General features: G+C 35.5%; 1 protein-coding gene across 1 annotated transcript in view; it reads left to right on the top strand.

The window, feature by feature from the left end:
- The window catches only part of NEB (nebulin), a 228,957-nt gene that overhangs the window by 180,869 nt on the left and 30,913 nt on the right, over positions 1 to 17,175 (top strand). The window contains exons 153-165 of the mRNA XM_081333913.1: positions 754 to 858; positions 1,129 to 1,233; positions 2,973 to 3,077; positions 3,177 to 3,287; positions 3,937 to 4,047; positions 5,061 to 5,165; positions 5,303 to 5,407; positions 11,176 to 11,286; positions 12,327 to 12,431; positions 13,237 to 13,341; positions 15,218 to 15,322; positions 16,446 to 16,556; positions 16,993 to 17,103. Of these exons, the coding sequence (XP_081190039.1) occupies positions 754 to 858; positions 1,129 to 1,233; positions 2,973 to 3,077; positions 3,177 to 3,287; positions 3,937 to 4,047; positions 5,061 to 5,165; positions 5,303 to 5,407; positions 11,176 to 11,286; positions 12,327 to 12,431; positions 13,237 to 13,341; positions 15,218 to 15,322; positions 16,446 to 16,556; positions 16,993 to 17,103 (1,395 nt within the window). The remainder of the gene's footprint in view (positions 1 to 753; positions 859 to 1,128; positions 1,234 to 2,972; positions 3,078 to 3,176; positions 3,288 to 3,936; positions 4,048 to 5,060; positions 5,166 to 5,302; positions 5,408 to 11,175; positions 11,287 to 12,326; positions 12,432 to 13,236; positions 13,342 to 15,217; positions 15,323 to 16,445; positions 16,557 to 16,992; positions 17,104 to 17,175) is intronic.

The following is a 17,175-nucleotide window of genomic DNA, read 5'->3' as shown; positions in this document are numbered from 1 at the left end:
CTTCCTTCCTTCCTTCCTTCCTTCCTTCCTTCCTTCCTTCCTTCCTTCCTTCCTTCCTTCCTTCCTTCCTTCCTTCTTTACCATCTAAATAATGTCATGTTGGTGACAAAGGCTTCCAAAGGAAACTAGGAAAGCAGGGTTCCCAATTCTCACTCTTTTGAATCCTTGAAGAACCCACTTGTCATACTTTAATGAAAATCCAGTGAAGGTATTTGTGTATCTCATGCTTTTTTCAGAAGTACAAGGATGGGCTCGCACACCATCTTGTTGAATAAAATGCTTCATAGAGAAAGGGAGTCAGTATAGATTCCCAGTGCCCATCGTTCTTGGAAAACCCTAGAAGATATGAGTAGGGAATGAAGATACTATCATTTAACAAATAGAATCCTGGCACCTAGCTTTTGTGTCCTCCCAAATATAGAACTGATCACCTGGACAGGCTGTGTATTTCTATTCTATTCCTATTCTATTTCTATTCCTATTTTCCATCAATATTGTAACATCATAAAAACAGTTCATTAAATCTAAATGATGGTAAATTGGATGACTTTTAAACCTAGATGGGTGATTTGCCCAATTACACCATGATGTAGACACATCACTGTTCTATGGAGTTTATATCTGTCCCATATTTGTTGAATGGTTGATGGATTAACTATTCAGCAAACTGCAATAACCTTTTAAAATTCTAAAAAAAGCGAGTTTTGCGAGAACACTGATTATGTTTTTTAAATTATGTTTTTTTAATAATAGCTGGATTACAAGAAGAAGTATGAGGCAACCAAAGCCCAGTGGCACTGGACCATGGACAGACCTGACTTTATCCAAGCTGCTAAGACATCCTTGCAACAGAGTGATGTAAGCAATTGAGAAAGAAAACTTACTCTTTTTTCCCTGATGAAATAAGACAGTTTGTTGCTATTTAGAATAACCTAGACCAGGGGTAGGCAACCTTGGCTCTTTTATGACTCATGGACCTCAACTCCCAGAATTCCTGAGCCAGCTTGGCTGGCTCAGGAATTCTGGGAGTTGAAGTCCATGAGTCATAAAAGAGCCGAGGTTACCTACCCCTGACCTAGACATTTTTCATTTTTGTTGTTGTTCCTATTGTTACTTCTTTCTTTGCAGTATGAATACAAGCTTGACCGAGAATATCTCAAAGGATGCAAGTTGTCTGTAACAGATGACAAAAACACAGTGTTGGCATTGCAGAATGCGATCTTGGCAAGTGATGTGAGTATTTTTAAAACCTTTTGTATGGAAACTTTGATCACTTTTGACAATTCTTGTTAAACAAAAACAAAACACAAATGTAGTCAAATGTGTTTGCATTATTTACAAATTATGGTTTGTAAATAGGATTTTAGCTCACATTCAAATCCAATTGGAAGAAAAATTGTCTTAAGCACCGTATACAAAAAGTTCATGTCTACTAATAATAAAAATGGAAGCAGGCATCTGCCATGATTTATGGGGATTGCTGGTGTTAGTTTGCGTAGCCAATTCTAATTTGTACTTCCCATTTCCCTCTGTTACTGTGGTGCTAAATTCTTAGTAAGTTCCAAGTAATCTCAAGATTGAGCTCAACTCTAGTAAGCAAGCCAGTCAGTTTTTCAACTTCAGTCAAGGACAGGTGTCCCCAACTCTTCAATTAATTGATCCCTTCATGAAGTTTTGGATTGCTCATTGACCCCCCAGATATTTATTGTATAGAAATAATGTAATAAATACTACTTTAGTTAATATAAATATAATAAATAAATGATAGTACTATAAATAATAATATCAAATATTAATATCAAATTATTTCCAAAAAAATTGAAATCAAAACCAAGTGGTGGAAACGTCATTAAAGCAATTAATACCAAGCCAGTCCTTGTTATTAGATATGCAACAGGTATAGTTGACTGAACCCAGATGGATAACTTGGATCAGAAGACAAGAAAGGTAATGACAAAGCACCAAGTTTTGTTCCCAAAAACTGTAGTTGCCAAGAACTGATGGGGGCAGAGGATTCCTATTAGTCAAACAAATTGAGAAAGAAGAAAAACAATGCCTGAATGAACTACATTAAGAAAAGCCAAGAACCCTTGCTGAAAGAAGTCAATCAAATAAAGCTCTTGAAAATAACAAAGATGAAGACTGAATATAGGAAAAAAATTGAAAATTGATTTGTTAATTGGATAAACAAGCCAATGCATGGTCGATACTTGAAGGATATAGAAGAAAATGCTGATAAAAACTCCACATAAAGTTTGTTAGATCAGGACAATTTAAAAAACAAACTGAAGATTTTATTTTAGTGGCTCAAGAACAAGCTTTGCCAACAAGCTTTGCCTGAAGGCAAAAATTCAACATGTAACAAACAATAATAAATATAGGCAGTCCTGCTTGGGACTGCCTATATTCCTTGATGCTACTTTAATAATTCTTAGGTCCTTGGTTAGGAACCGAATCATTAAGTTTCTACCAGTCGTAGGCTATGAATCTAACTGTAGATTACCCACCCATAATAATAATAATAGAGAGGGCTCAAGTCCTCTCTCTGGCTGGCCATATAATCCTAGTTAATACTGTTTCACTGCTGGCCACCTCATCTTCAGGACTGACATAAGTTCTATAGTGTCCCCAAAAGATTATTTGACCCCTATTGAACTTAACATCTTTTATTGAACACTTGTTGACCTCCAGATATTTGTTGATTCCCTTTTGACGCCCAGCCATTTGTACCTTGAATAGTCCCATCATCCTTGGGGGTCATTATTGACCACTTTGGGGAACCCTGGTCTAGATGAAAGCCCTCATCATGTTTAAACAAAGGTTGCCTAAGCTTCAGTATAAGATTTCTCTATCCTGGTTTTTTAATAGCTAAGAGAAAAAAACAACATGCTCACTGTTGGCAGTCTCATTTGTGGAATCCTGTTGATGACTGTTGCTTGAAAACATGTTTCCCTTTTTTTTAAACTCGTCAGTTAAAATACAAAGAGAAGCACAACAAGGAACGAGGAAGCATCCATCCTGTTCCAGACACTCCCCAGATCCTTCTTGCCAAGATGGTTAGCTCTCTTGTGTCTGAGGTAATTTTTATTTTATTTTTTATTTTGCAGTTGTCTGGCTCCAGAATATCTTCTTCCTAAAGTGATTTCTGAAACATTTTGCTTGTCTTTTGAAAACAGAACAAATACAAAGAACATGTGAAGAAACACCTCCCCCATGGTTCTTTCACAAAATTGCCAGAAACACGGGATACTATTCATGTCAAAAAAGTCACCAGTCATGTTAGTGAGGTAGGCTACTTTTACATCACTTTATTCACATTGCATATGGTCTTTCACCTTTGGTATGTTTGTTAGTAAAGCTGTATTTTCTCTACCGTAAATTATAACTTAGTGTTTTCTGAAGGGTTATTCTTTATCATCAGTTCTTTTGTCCTTTCTGCTATTCAGATATTCCGAATCTACAAAGGCTTAACATGTTGTGGGATATGTACTTGCAATTGTTGAAAAACCTAGAAAGTGTTTCTCTCATTTGAACTTCCATGATTTACAGACTTGATTATGAACACAATGACAGCATTTTAAGTAGCTTGAACAATGAGTAAGAAGATACGCATGAGGGTGAGAAGATAATCAAATCACAGTATGACTAGGAATTACGAACAGATGTGTTGCATGTATAATTGATGGTATTGACTTTATTATTGTCAGTCAATTCAGTAATATGGCTGCCCTTTGAATCCAATCAACAATGCAAAAGTTTAGAGAACATAAATGAAAATTACAGCAGAACTAAAGAGATACAACCTATTATCTTACAAGAACACACTCACACATCCTTTTTTTTTCAGATAGCAGTGTTTTTAATCTATCTTTCCTATTCTAAACATCAACAAATATTCAGTAGAGGATAACAGGTAAAACTTTCTATCCCAAACAGACAAACTATAAAAAGAGATTTCGCAAAGAAAAAGGCAAGTCAGATTATTCAATCATGGTGGAACCTCCTGATGTGAAGCACGCCATGGATGTGGCAAAGAAACAGAGTACCGTAAGTTATTTCTGCACTTTCTTCCTTAGCAAATGTTATAGTTTGGATAATGAAACATCTGCAAGAAAACAAGCAAGCTCAGAGACCATCAGGGACACTTCATTTCAACTCTGAGCTCCAAATATTCTTCTTTATTGGAGATAATTTGATTTCTCACTTCCTGGAAAGGTTTGTTTAATTCCAAAGTGCTTAATGCCCCATATAATTATTTTGAAAATAAGTGTTTTAACATTTTAAAGAAAGATTTGGACATGAATGGCATGGCTTTTAAAATATACACTGCCCTAACAATTTTAGGTATACTGATATATGTAAGGAAAAAAACACCTTCTTTCAACCTACTTTGAGTTTCTTTTTTTAATTCCATTTTAAAGCATAAATTATATTCTGCAGATGAAAAGCCTAGTTTATGTTTCAAAAGTTAGTTATACTTCTGGCCTTTATCCTATCCAGGAAGCCTTGCTAAACACTGGCCATTACATCATACTGAACCAGAGCTGAATTTCCCGATATTGGACTATTGGCTCTGCTTTCTAAACATTCTGGGAGGTTGTGCTGAGCAGAGTCAAAGTGCTCATCCAAAGGAAATGCATAGTTTTCATATGTAAGAAAAGGGGCTTCAATTGTGAAGTCTCCTGAGATATGTTGTATGAAAGCAAGAATTGCCTCTCTCCAATGACTTTTCCTACAGCATCACTCTTCTTCCTTTGGCAGAAGCATATGGCTGTTGGAACAAAAACAAAAACAAAAAACCACAAAGCAGATGCAATCATGTCTCACAAAATCTTCACCCTTATTGATTTGGGTTGGATGTAAAGGTCTCCATACGCATGATGACTACATACGCATGATGACTACATTCACATCTCCCCTCTCCATTTCCCCATTCTTCCTTTTGCTAAGCATTCATTATATAAATTGTCATTTTATCCTGCCCAGAGCAAACCAATTGGCTAGTGAAAAAAGAACGACGTGTTGATCATTTATCTCCTTCTTCTTTTTTCCTACTGTAGATCGAATATAAAAAAGATGCCAAATCACAGCTCCATTATACCAGCACTATGGCAGATCGACCAGATATTATGAAGGCCACACAAGTCTCCCATTTAGTCAGTGATGTGAGTGCAAATCAATGCAACCACTTTGTAACTTGTTGCTTGTTTGATATCCATATAAGTAAAATTGCTTTTTATTTTGGTATGTACAAATGCAGCATACATTTGATTAGTTTTTCAAATGTCTGTCTTGATCTCAGATTGAATACAAAGCCAAAGGCCGTGGAGATGCTGGAGTAGGAGTCACCATGCTTGGACGTCCAGACATTGAACTTGCCAAAGAAGTGTCCAAACTGACCAGTCAGGTATGATCAATCAAAACAAATAATTTACAACGATAGGAGTACAGAATTTTACACACTCTCTTGGAAGTAATGTTGACACCTAAAGTAATACAATCAGTAGAGCTGATTCTGGGGTTTTCATGGGCTAAAGAATCCTGTCACTATGTACAGCATGTAAACTCAGCTTTTCATACATCAAAAGGTTAGCTCGGTGTTGTAGACATTGTGGGCATGCATGGGCCACCCTTAATCTTTGATTAATCCTAGGCTTAGTCTGTGCTCCCAAAGAGTAACATGGAACATACAGAAGAAATCTGGATTCTAGTTTCAGAAGGCTTGAATAGCTCAGTGATGATTTTACCTTTAAAGTGAATTATTTAAAATGAATTGTTCCTGTTCAGATGCATATGTACTTAATGGTAGAGTAAAGGTACTTCAGCATTCATTTTGGGAAGACATCCAATTTTAAATTTGCAGTCCATTTTTAAACAAAACATTGAGCAAAGGGTAGGGTTTCCAGCTTCAAGTTTGCCCATAAAGCTAATTGGAAGAGAAGGACATCCTGTAGAAGTAAATATGAAGTTATGAGGTTATTTTTATTGATAAAATATTATTGTCTTTTAGAAAGCTCTCATTTATGGTTTTCATATGACTGTTGTTCCAGAAAGTACCAGAGTCATCCCACATTCCTGAATTTGAGATAACTTTCTAGAAATGGGAAAAAAATATAAAAAAATAAAGCATAATGGCAAATCCCCTTATTATCAAATATGTTTGTGTATGTAAATACATACACACATAAACACATACATATATGTTTGTGTGTATATTTACACACCTGTTAGAAGCTATAATCTAAGAGAGGCAGAGTCCAGATCAAAAGAAATGAATATTACCTAATTTAAATGAATAGCCAGCAAATACCCACTCATAAAATAGATTTTCCATTTAAATATACCGTATTTTCCGGCGTATAAGACAACCCGGCGTATAAGACGAACCCCAACTTTTGAGAAGATTTTCATGGGTTAAAAAGTCGTCTTATACGCCAGAAAATACAGTATTAATGAATTGGTTACAAATACAGTCATACATAGGCAGATTCACACAAATACTTTTTTTTCTTTCTCATACTAGCAGAAATAATGAAAAAGAAGGAGAAAAAAATGAGATAGACAGAAGGAGGGAGAAGTAATAGGTGGGAAGGAAAGAAGTAACAGAGAGGAAAAAAATTGGATGGAAATAAGGCAAGATAAATAGGAAACTATTTAGATCAGTGTTTCTCAACCTTGGCAATTTAAAGAAGTCTGGACTTCAACTGGCACAAGTCCTCCATCAGCATGCTGGCTGAGGAACTTGTGTTAGAGTCAACAGGCTGGTTCAGGTATTAGAAAAGGTTTGAATTCACCAAGAATTCAGGCAGCTCCTTCAAAACAACAACTAACCTTCCAAGGCATCCAAGCTACTCCGCAGGCGATGTCCTCGACCATTTGCATCTTTTGCTGTTCATTTGTTGTCAACTGTGTTTTCTATTCTTGGTGACTAAATGACCCATAAACATGCTGTGTACTCCATTCAGAGGCAACTATTACACTTCCAACTTTCTGTTAAGTAAATTTCCTATGCCATCTACTTTAAAGACATCGCTATCAGCTCCACATTTTTTTCTTCTGCAATAAATATTTTAATGCATTTGTCTTATTGCCATTCCCCATTTGGGATTTCTGACATATTTGCTTGGAAGACCTACATAGTTATACTCATTTTTAGTACACTTGGATATTTCTACTTTGCAAATCACTGCTGAAACTGTGCTTTACTGCTTGTAGAAATGATTTATTTTCCATCATTTGGTACCTTATCTTATAGTGTTGTTACTAATTAACATCAACCTGTTTGTCCTCCATCCAACTTTGAACAAGTGCAGTTGGTGAGCTTCCAAATCATGCTGCTTCCATGAGACATCTCCATCAAGAGAAGGAATGGATGATGCCTGCATTTCTGTCTTAGCTCTTTGCTTTGTGTCATTGGAGGTTGGCTATTCTAATCTTGCTATCTTGCTATGCTTTGTAGGTGAAATACATTACAGGATACTTGAGGGGCCATGGGGCAGCATCGTATGATACACCCATGATGAGGCATTTTAAAAAAGCTAACACCCTAAGTAGTCATGTAAGAAGGATTTAAAGTGCTTGTCCTTTTAGCTTTTCCATTTTATGAATTTTGCAAAATGTTCTTGGCACATAAAATTGAGCCTGGATCACGAATTTATTTATTTTTTTTAATCTCCCTTTTCTTTCTTATGTAAAATTGCTCCTGAGAGTCCAGAGTTGGAATGGAGATAAATTATTTGTTCAAATCTAATAATTTTAGAAGATAACGTTAGTGCATTTACAATGCAAGCCTGGTATAATGAATGTTGTGCTTCAACTAAAACACACACAGTAAAACATGTGCCATGATTCCCAGTGGTATGTACTATGGAGGAAGAACTGAGACAATGAGCAAACATTCCCAATAGTGATCTAAGCTTATTGTCTTGAACCAGGCAAAACAAAACATTGAGTTTTGAAAAAAGGCTTCTGGAGAATTAAGCCAGAACTAGATCTTGATTAATTTCTAATTGCTGCTATTTGATGTCAAGTGTTTCCTGTTTATTTCTCCCACTCCCTCTTAAGAAAGACTCTCTTACTATCTGCCTTCTTCAAATTGTCTCCTTCCATAGAGGTGGCTTCCAAGTACCGTCAGCCCCAGTTAGCATGGCCAGTGGTGAAGGATGATGGGAACTGTAGGCCTAAACCTTAGGAAGGACATAAATTGGAGAGGACTTTGGGACATAAGGAAAAAAGGGAGACGTTTCCTGTCTTACTTTTCTTTCTTTATGTTGCATGTAGTCGCAAACATCCTTCTGTGCTTGTGACAAAAATCAGTTCTTTGTACTGAAAGTTGATAAGCCGTCTTGTCTTTGTAATAATAGACTCTTCCGCTTATTAAGCTGTTCTATTTAGTCTCTTACTGTATTGAAGAAACAGCAACTTTTGACTCTTGGAAAGTGAATGGGACTAATAATCTTTTCTTGAAAAAAAAATGAATACACTTTTTTCACATTTATAGATGTTCATATGATACCTCATTTGTTTGTGTGGATGTTTCTATATTTCTGGCTGTGCAGAATTTCAACAAATAATCTTTTAAAGGATTAATAATCTTTTAAAGGATTATTTGTCATGTATACTGTCTATCATGTCATCTGTACTGTCTATCATGTCACCAATTCCGTCGCTGTTATGGTTAATCTGCATGTCATTTCTTATTTTGTTATTGTTGTTGTTGATGGTTTGTATCCAGTGTTGTCCATTTGCCAGTAAAATTGGAAATCCTTTGCCTAAGTCCACTTTCGTAACACTGATGTAGCTAAAAGTTTTCCTTGGTCACGTGTCAAATCTGTCATTGTGAAAATGTCATTGTTCCTTACAAATGCATCAGTTCCCATGTGATTCTGTATATAACCAGAAGGACATTAACTGAATGTCATCAGCACTTGTTTTTTTATCAATCTGGTTTTAAAACTGAAACTATCCAGCATGATGGATACAGAATTGCATGGATATCCACATTTTAAAAATAAAAAAACCCATGGAATGTGAGTTGAAAGTGCACTATGGCATCTTCGGTTTTTCTGATGATAGCCTGAATTTACTTCTTTACAGTGATGTGTGTTGCTTTCTAGCATGATCAATTCCTTTCATCAGTTATGTCGATCAGCTCTCCCAGACAGAGTTACGTCCATCTTTTAAGCGTATTGTCCATTTACTTTATGTTTAAACTCTAATTACAGTCTAAATAAACTGAAAATGCCCTTAGTTGTGGCCGGATAATGCCATTATTTTTATAACTTGTGACTTATTGTCTACTAAACAACTAATATATTTTCTCTCTTTTATAAAGTTGTTTAATAATAGTCCTAAAACCTTTAGGAATTAAGAACCCTGTTTGTCTAGAAAGTTACAGTATTATTATGTAATATAAATACAATGTGCAAGTTCCACTAAAAAAAAAAAGGCTGAGTTGGATATAATTACATTGGAATGAAAGCAAGCTGGCTGAATTATTTACATGATTAGAAGCAGACTATCCATCAGTGGGTTCAGATAGATTGTTTTAAATAAGAAAAAGCATCCGGCAGAATTTTTATTCTCAGTGGCTTTTAAAAACTCTTTAAAAAGGCCATCGCTTTTCTTAAAAACAATAACTTGGGAAATAAGCTACACGCGGTGCAAACTTTCTTTATGATTAGTAGGGTAGGTGGTAAATAGTGAGCTTCCATAGGAGAAATCTTGGGAAAGTCATTATCTTATGTCATTGTCACAATCTGTTGTAAAATGCTGTTTGACATTCTTAGAGAAAAACCAAGATATAAATACTTTCAAAGTCTAGCTTTACCAATAGAAGAGAATATTTGGTGCTCTCTGAGCTTGGTTGTTTGCTTGCAGACGTTTCATTACCCAACTAGGTAGTACCTTCAGTACTAGAAGGGAAACAGTGATAAAACAAGCTAATGTACATAAACAGAGAGCAAACCCCTCTCCCTTTTAGCACTGAGGATGCACAGACAGCACCATGGATTCTACAAGTTTATTTGCCCTTTATCATGCCTTTGTGGGATGCGGTGGTAGAGTAACAGAATTATATAATGCCACCTTTCCTTTTCTGAGGCCTGAACTTATGCCAGATTGCTACTTGCTTCATTCCAATAGCAATGCTTTCTGGAAGTGAAGAGATATATGGAATATTGTGCCACTCAACTGGAGATTGGGGAACACCCTTGTTATAAGAACACAAAGGAAGTTGTGCTTCATCTCACTTTCTCAAGCGTCTTGCATTTACATATATATATATATATATATATATATATATATATATATATATGTAAATTTTAGATTGCTAACAAAGAATTAAAGGGAGACTGATATGCATTTCAAACTTATTTGTATTCATCAGTCAGCCATACCCTTCTGAGGTTCGAACCTGGGCTGATTGCACATTAGGCAGTTGTTTTAACCTCTAGGCCACAAGCTCTATCTCACTTTGTTAGCTGAGAAGCAAGGGAGATATGTGTAAATGCTTGTTAACTATTTAGATTACCTTGCTAGGCCCCAAACATGGGACAAATCTTTATTTCCTGTTTCAGCCTAACCGAAGGCCATCGACAGGCAGTAGTCACACCAGTGACAGCTCATATTTGTGTAAATTTTAGATTGCTAACAAAGAATTAGCTAATCAGCTAACAAAGTGAGATAGAGCTTGCGGCCTAGAGGTTAAAACAACTGCCTAATGTGCAATCGGCCCAGGTTTGAATCTCAGAAGGGTATGGCTGACTGATGAAAACAAATAAGTTTGAAATGCATATCAGTCTCCCTTTAATTCCTTGTTAGCAATCTAAAATTTACACATATATATATATTTATATATATATTGCAATAGATAAATTCAATATATTTTGACATGTGGAGCTGAAATAAACCACTGAATGAAAGAAGAAATGTCGCCCTCTGAAATGTAGCATGTATCCATCTTACTACTGAAAAAAATCTTGATGTTTCCAATGGTCTCTTTGGTTTTGAAGTAGCTCCTCTGCGATGCATCTTTTGATCTGCTTGCTTGCAATCAGATTTCTTTTGACCACCTGATTGTGGATAGGTGTTTTCTCTTCTCCCTTTCTTGGTGTCAGAAATGTTAAAGTTCAGGACCCTTTGTTAAAAAAAATAATCTTGTTTTCCCGGCCTCAGATCAAATACAAAGAAAAATTCGATAAAGAAAAGGGAAAGAAACCTCAATACGATCTGAAGGAGAGCAAGATCTACAAGACCTTGAAAGATGCTCACCACATTGCAAGTGAGGTATGTCTGGTTCATTAGCTTTTCTTTGAATGGTGAGGAGAACCTAGATGCCAGATCTAAGTTCCTTTGAGAGAGGTTACCTAGAACCTTGTAGTATTTACAGGGAAAATAAAAGAAATAAACAGACTGAGCGCAGGTGAAAACAGTTTAAAAATTCCAGCAATACAGGTAGACCTCAACTTAACAACCCATTCATTTACTTAACAACCCATTCATCTGAAGTTACAATAGCGCTGAAAAGAAAATGACTTATGACCATTTTTCACATGACCGCTGCAACATCCCTGTGTCTCATAACAAAAATCCAAGCGCTTGGCATGTATTTATGATGGTTGCAATGTCCCGGGGTCATGCGATCACCCTTGTAGGTCATCCAGTCCAACCCCCGACATCGCGAGATTGACATGCCTGCAGTAAAGTCAGAATACAAAAAAGCGCTTTCTGTAACTTATTCTCCCCCTCACATTCTCCATTTCCTTTAAACCTGAAGTCTGTGTTGCAAATTGATACCGTTGAATTAGTTTTATACCCAGCTTCTATTCCCACTAAGCCTTTTCTTATCCTTACTTTTTACTAGCCTTCTTGGGACAATTATAATCCCTATTGTCAGCCTATAAAGTGGAGTAAGGTGGAGTAAGTAGGGCTCCTTCCCATTCTTCTTCTTCTTCTTTTCTTTTTTTTTTTTTGCTTTCAAAATATTTTCCCCTTGTTGCTGTAGGCATGAATGAACATGATTGCAGTTAGTGGGATTAATCTCTTTTTGGAATGAAAAAGCTTTGAATTGTGCCGATCTGAAAGCTTCCCTACCAATCCCAAGTGTCCAGTATTTTTCCATGTGAATGAAAATATAGATTGGCATTTTGGAAGGTTCCAGAAGCATTTCCAAAAACTTGGGTTGTCTTAGAGAAAAAGCGTTTGGCCACTGGTGAATTAAGGATCAGCAGTAGTTCATTGCATGTCAGCACAAACTCTAGTACGGCATTTATAAGCCTGTATTTCTGTGACAAGGCTGCTGACGTTTTCCTTTGTTTTATGAACAGGTTAAATATAAGGCAGATCTGAAGAAACTTCACAAGCCAGTAACTGATATGTCTGAATCTCTTGCGATGAATCACATTTTGAACACCAGCCACCTTGCCAGCACTGTAAGCCTGTTAGCTAAAATGCGATACATTCAGTTTAACCTTTTCACACCTTTCTAAGATAATACCTGCTAACAACCTCTGCAACATCTTTCTTCCTCCTTGACTGTTCCTAGGAAATCACCTGGTAGTGATCTCTTACCTCCTGCCTGATGACAATCCCCCATGTTGACTAGCAACATTAATACCTCAAGTCTTCAAAACTTTTTCTATTACTTTTAAAACAGAACCACTAATAACATTAAATACCTAACTAAATTTTAATAGCTTTTTTACTTTTATAACTCATATTTTTACTAACAAGTATTATTTTATTAACTTTTTATTTATTTTTTTAAACTCACAACTACTATTTTGAAACAATAATTCTTTAACTTTTAAAACCATTTCAGTCTTAATCTGTTTTTCCCCCCTAAACTTTTATAATAAATTCTGCTTGCGGATTTGGTCGATGCATCTAGTCAGCCATTTTGTGACACAAAATGCTGAACTAAATCACCCTTGAGTACTGTCAGCTAATCCCATTTTATATTTGTAAGTGAAAACCAAGGGGCATCGTTCCATTTTAACAGCATCACTTATTCACTGCATCATATTTCTTTGGTTCTTTCTTCTTTTTTGTTCCTGTTTTGTAATTTTGTCCCTTTTTGCCTTATATTTTTCTTTCTTCTTCTCTTTTATATATTTCTTTTACATTTCATTTCTGATGTCTCATTTGAGACATGTTTGGGTAAGGTGATCTAGAAAAGCTGCTCTGGTTAGGACCTTTTTTTAACTATTGAGGTGGTTTTTGACGCCTTCCCTTTAGTACCAGTACAAGAAGCAATACGAGAGGAATAAAGGTCACTACCACGTGGTTCCAGATAACCTCGAACAGCTCCATCTAAAGGAGGCTTCAGAACTTCAGAGCATAGTAAGTCAGTTAAGTGTTTCACACTACTTATATTTATAATACAACTGCCACATGCCACCATATCTGTATTCTCATCCAAAGCATGTCAAAGTTCTATAGTCTTTTGACATATTAAGTATGCAAGTGTATATTTGGTATGTTTGGCTCTTCTTGCCAATAGGAATTGGAAACTAATCTGGAAACCCTACCTGTGATTTAGTTTAAACTGAAATCCTGGAATTTTTTCCTCATAATAGGCCATAGATATGACTCAAGTTTTATTGTAGGCAATATAATCCTTCTGTATTCTTAATAAGCCAAAACCTAAATAATATATGTGCATCCAGCCAGTTATTTCTGGACTTCTAATATGGGATACCAAAGTGCCTAGTAACACTAGGCCCAGAATCATTTAGATAACTGCAGTGAAATGGACAGTGCCTAAATTTAATAAAGAAATAACTAAACAAACACTTCCAGCAGGCTCCATGTCCACCTGATTTTATTAATGTAATGTAAAGCAAACCATAGCCTTAAGCATCAGATTTATTTCCAAGATATTTTTGGATTACACTCCCCAAACATGTGCTTAGAAAATACAAATAGAGAAAGGCTGTAGAATAGTACTTGGTTTGAAAATGTGAGTTGCCCAAGAGAATGCTAAATGTAAGCTATGTGATAGACAACATCATGAGGACAACTACATAAGATGTTTTGTAAGTGTCCATGTTTCCATGAGGACTACTTTATAAGAATGACCATGAGGTGATCTCAAAATTTTAAATGTATCCACTAGGTCACTAGTGGAAGATATCTATTATGCATTGGCATTGGGTGGAACTAGTAGCTTAAGAAACATTGTGCAGGTGAAGGAAGATTGAATTGAACCACATATCATAAAAACTAATGTCCCATATTCAGTAATTAAACTGAAGCTGAAAGTAAGTTAGATAATTAGCAAGGCAACAAAAACATAATCAACAATGAAGTGCTTATAGGAAGAAACATGAAGGTTTTGGAGTGTTCTTCACAGATATCAAAGTTGAATAGTATTGAAAGTCTGTGGAAAGATTGTAAACACGCAGTTCATGGGATGAGACCTAAGAATATTTCTGAGCTATAATACTTCTTATTAAAAAAAGTAGGGAAAAACAAGAATAGATGTTTTCAGTTATTTTTTATTTATTTATTTAATTTAATTTGTATACCGCCCTTCTCCCGAAGGACTCAGGGTGGTGTACAGGGCAATAAATACCAAAAATACAAAATACAAAAGTTAAAAACAAATTAAACAATTGTGCCCGAATACAATAAATTAGTTAAAACAGTAATTAAAACCCCAAACCCATCAGGCCAGGCCGGCTTGTTCAAATAAATAAGTTTTTAGATCACGTCGGAAGGAGCGCAGGTCGGGAGCCATCCGGAGCTCAACCGGTAAACGGTTAGTGGTGGGAAACATTTGAAAAGCTGTTTATTTGCCAAAGAAGGCATTACAAATTGCTGACTGTGTCCAAACTGTTTCACCTGACATAGTTGTTGCTTCCATTTTGCATTCAACTTCACAGAAAGATTTGACTTCAAACAATGCAGCCTTATTCACTAACGGATTCATTAAAACAGTTTCATTGAAATACTTTTTAACCAGTGGTGCCTAAATACTTATGTGCAATTCTATTGGTTGTGGCTGTTGCTTTTATTCAATGGTTAAAGTCACTTGACTGATGTGATTAATACATTCATCAATAAAAATACATTTATTTTGACATAGCTTGTTATATGACCACAACAATTGTATTTTTTTCCCCATCTGGGATTAGGTTTGAGTGAACTATGCGTCATCCTGTATGTGTCTTTTTAATCTGCTACTGTGGGGTAACACATGCCTACCTCTTGACAGGTGAAATACAAAGAAAAATATGAAAAGGAAAGAGGAAAACCCATGTTGGACTTTGAAACACCTACATATATCACTGCTAAGGAAGCCCAACATATGCAGAGTGAGGTAGGAGGTTACTAATCAGATATGAGAAAACATCAGCGAGACACTGAATTGTGGCTGTATTGTTTCTAGGAGTTTAAATCATAAATATATTCTGAAGGTATTTTTGTAACAGAAATGATCATATCTTTCTGTTTACTGATTAAATGACCATCACGGCTTGTTTTATGGGTACCAGATAAAAGCCCAGCCCTTCTGCTCATTCTCCATCCTCAGACTACATCTATACAATTTTATTCCCATTGTTTTGTTTTCAGAATCACCTTTTGCTGGGCTTCTAGGACTCATTTCAATTTTATCTCCTTCATATCCTTTCATGGGCATTTCAAAATATCATTGAATTATTGGAATATCTTCATTCCAATATCAAATTTATGCAAAATAAAACTATATAATACCCAATATAATATAATATAATATAATATATAATATAATATAATAATGCCCAAATGCAGAATTTATGGAGTTACTTTTTTTTAACCTCCTTGGACCAAGCATGCAAACTGGAACAGATTTCTTTACCTGGTGTTTTCTAATATTTTCTAGTGTGTTAGATCAGAACTCCCATCATCCCAAGCATGTTGAGTGAGAACCACTGAACTTGTCAACCCACACATTTTGTTGGCACTGGGTTTCTAAGACCACTACCTGACCAATGATCATTCTGTCCTCTGTTCAACCTGCTCCCCAAATACTACTATGTAGAAATTTTGCTTGTCTAAAGGCCAAATTTACATATTATTGCTTGTAAATACATAAAATATTAACTAATCATAGATTAGGACAATTAAAAGCATTAAAGTCCCAAAGGTGCTTTTTCAAGAAGCAGCTGTACTTTCTTGTTTTTCTTTGAAGATGCTGAAGAAGCTTCTTGGATGAGAAGCGAAACATCTTCAAAGAAAAACAAGGAAGTCCAGTTACCTGGATGACTAAGATTCTCCATAGACATAAAAGCATTAAAACTTCTCCCAAATGTCACAAAAGCAAAATTGGATCCATAACTAACTAATCATCACATCAATTTAAAATGCCTGGAAATTATTTTTACAATGCCAACATTAATTCTATTTCCCCCCCCCCCTTTCTTCCCTTCTTTCTTCTCGCTCCTTCTTCCAACCTCTATTAGAAAGAATATAAGAAAGATTTTGAAGAGTCCATTAAAGGCCGGAATCTTACTGGTTTGGAGGATACACTATCTTTACTGCATTTCAGATATGCCACCAAAATAGGAAGCGAGGTACCAACTACTCTTCTGACTTCTGCAATGGAAAACTCAATTATCTTCCCCAAATTAGACCCTTCACTGTCGTCTTTGCCAAGCTTAAACTTTAATTTTAAGCTGAAAATTAATTTTTATTTTTTTTCTTAATTTTAACTTTAATTATAAGTATGATTTAACTGACAGTGATCCCTAGTTTTTTTCTTTATCTTTTTAAAATGTGTTATGTTGGTGGAACCAAAGAGAATTGTCTCATTATATATACTTTTGTTTAAATTTTTAGGTAGAGTTAGTGTAACAAGGTATGTGTGTTTGGAAGGCAAAAGCAATTATTTAGTATAGGAATTATTTACTAATTCTTTTTATTCTCCTTTATGTTTTTCCTCTCATTGATTTCCCTTTGTTCCTACTTACTTTTCTCTTTTGATTTATTTTCTTGTGTTCTACCCTCTAGAAAGAATACAGGAGAGATTTAGAAGAAGGTGTAAAAGGCAAAGGTCTAACAATTGTAGAAGAGACACCAGATTTACTTAGAGCAAAGAATGCAACCTATATCTTGAATGAGGTATGTTTAGGAATCTGAAAGGTACATTTCTATGGTGTATTAAAATGCCTAGTACTGGTTGGTCCATTTCAT

This window comes from Vipera berus (genome assembly GCF_964194415.1).
Source record: "Vipera berus genome assembly, chromosome: 1".
Classification (NCBI taxonomy): domain Eukaryota; kingdom Metazoa; phylum Chordata; class Lepidosauria; order Squamata; family Viperidae; genus Vipera; species Vipera berus.
The sequence above is the reverse complement of the archived record's forward strand: the minus strand, read 5'-3'. Positions and strand labels throughout refer to the sequence as shown.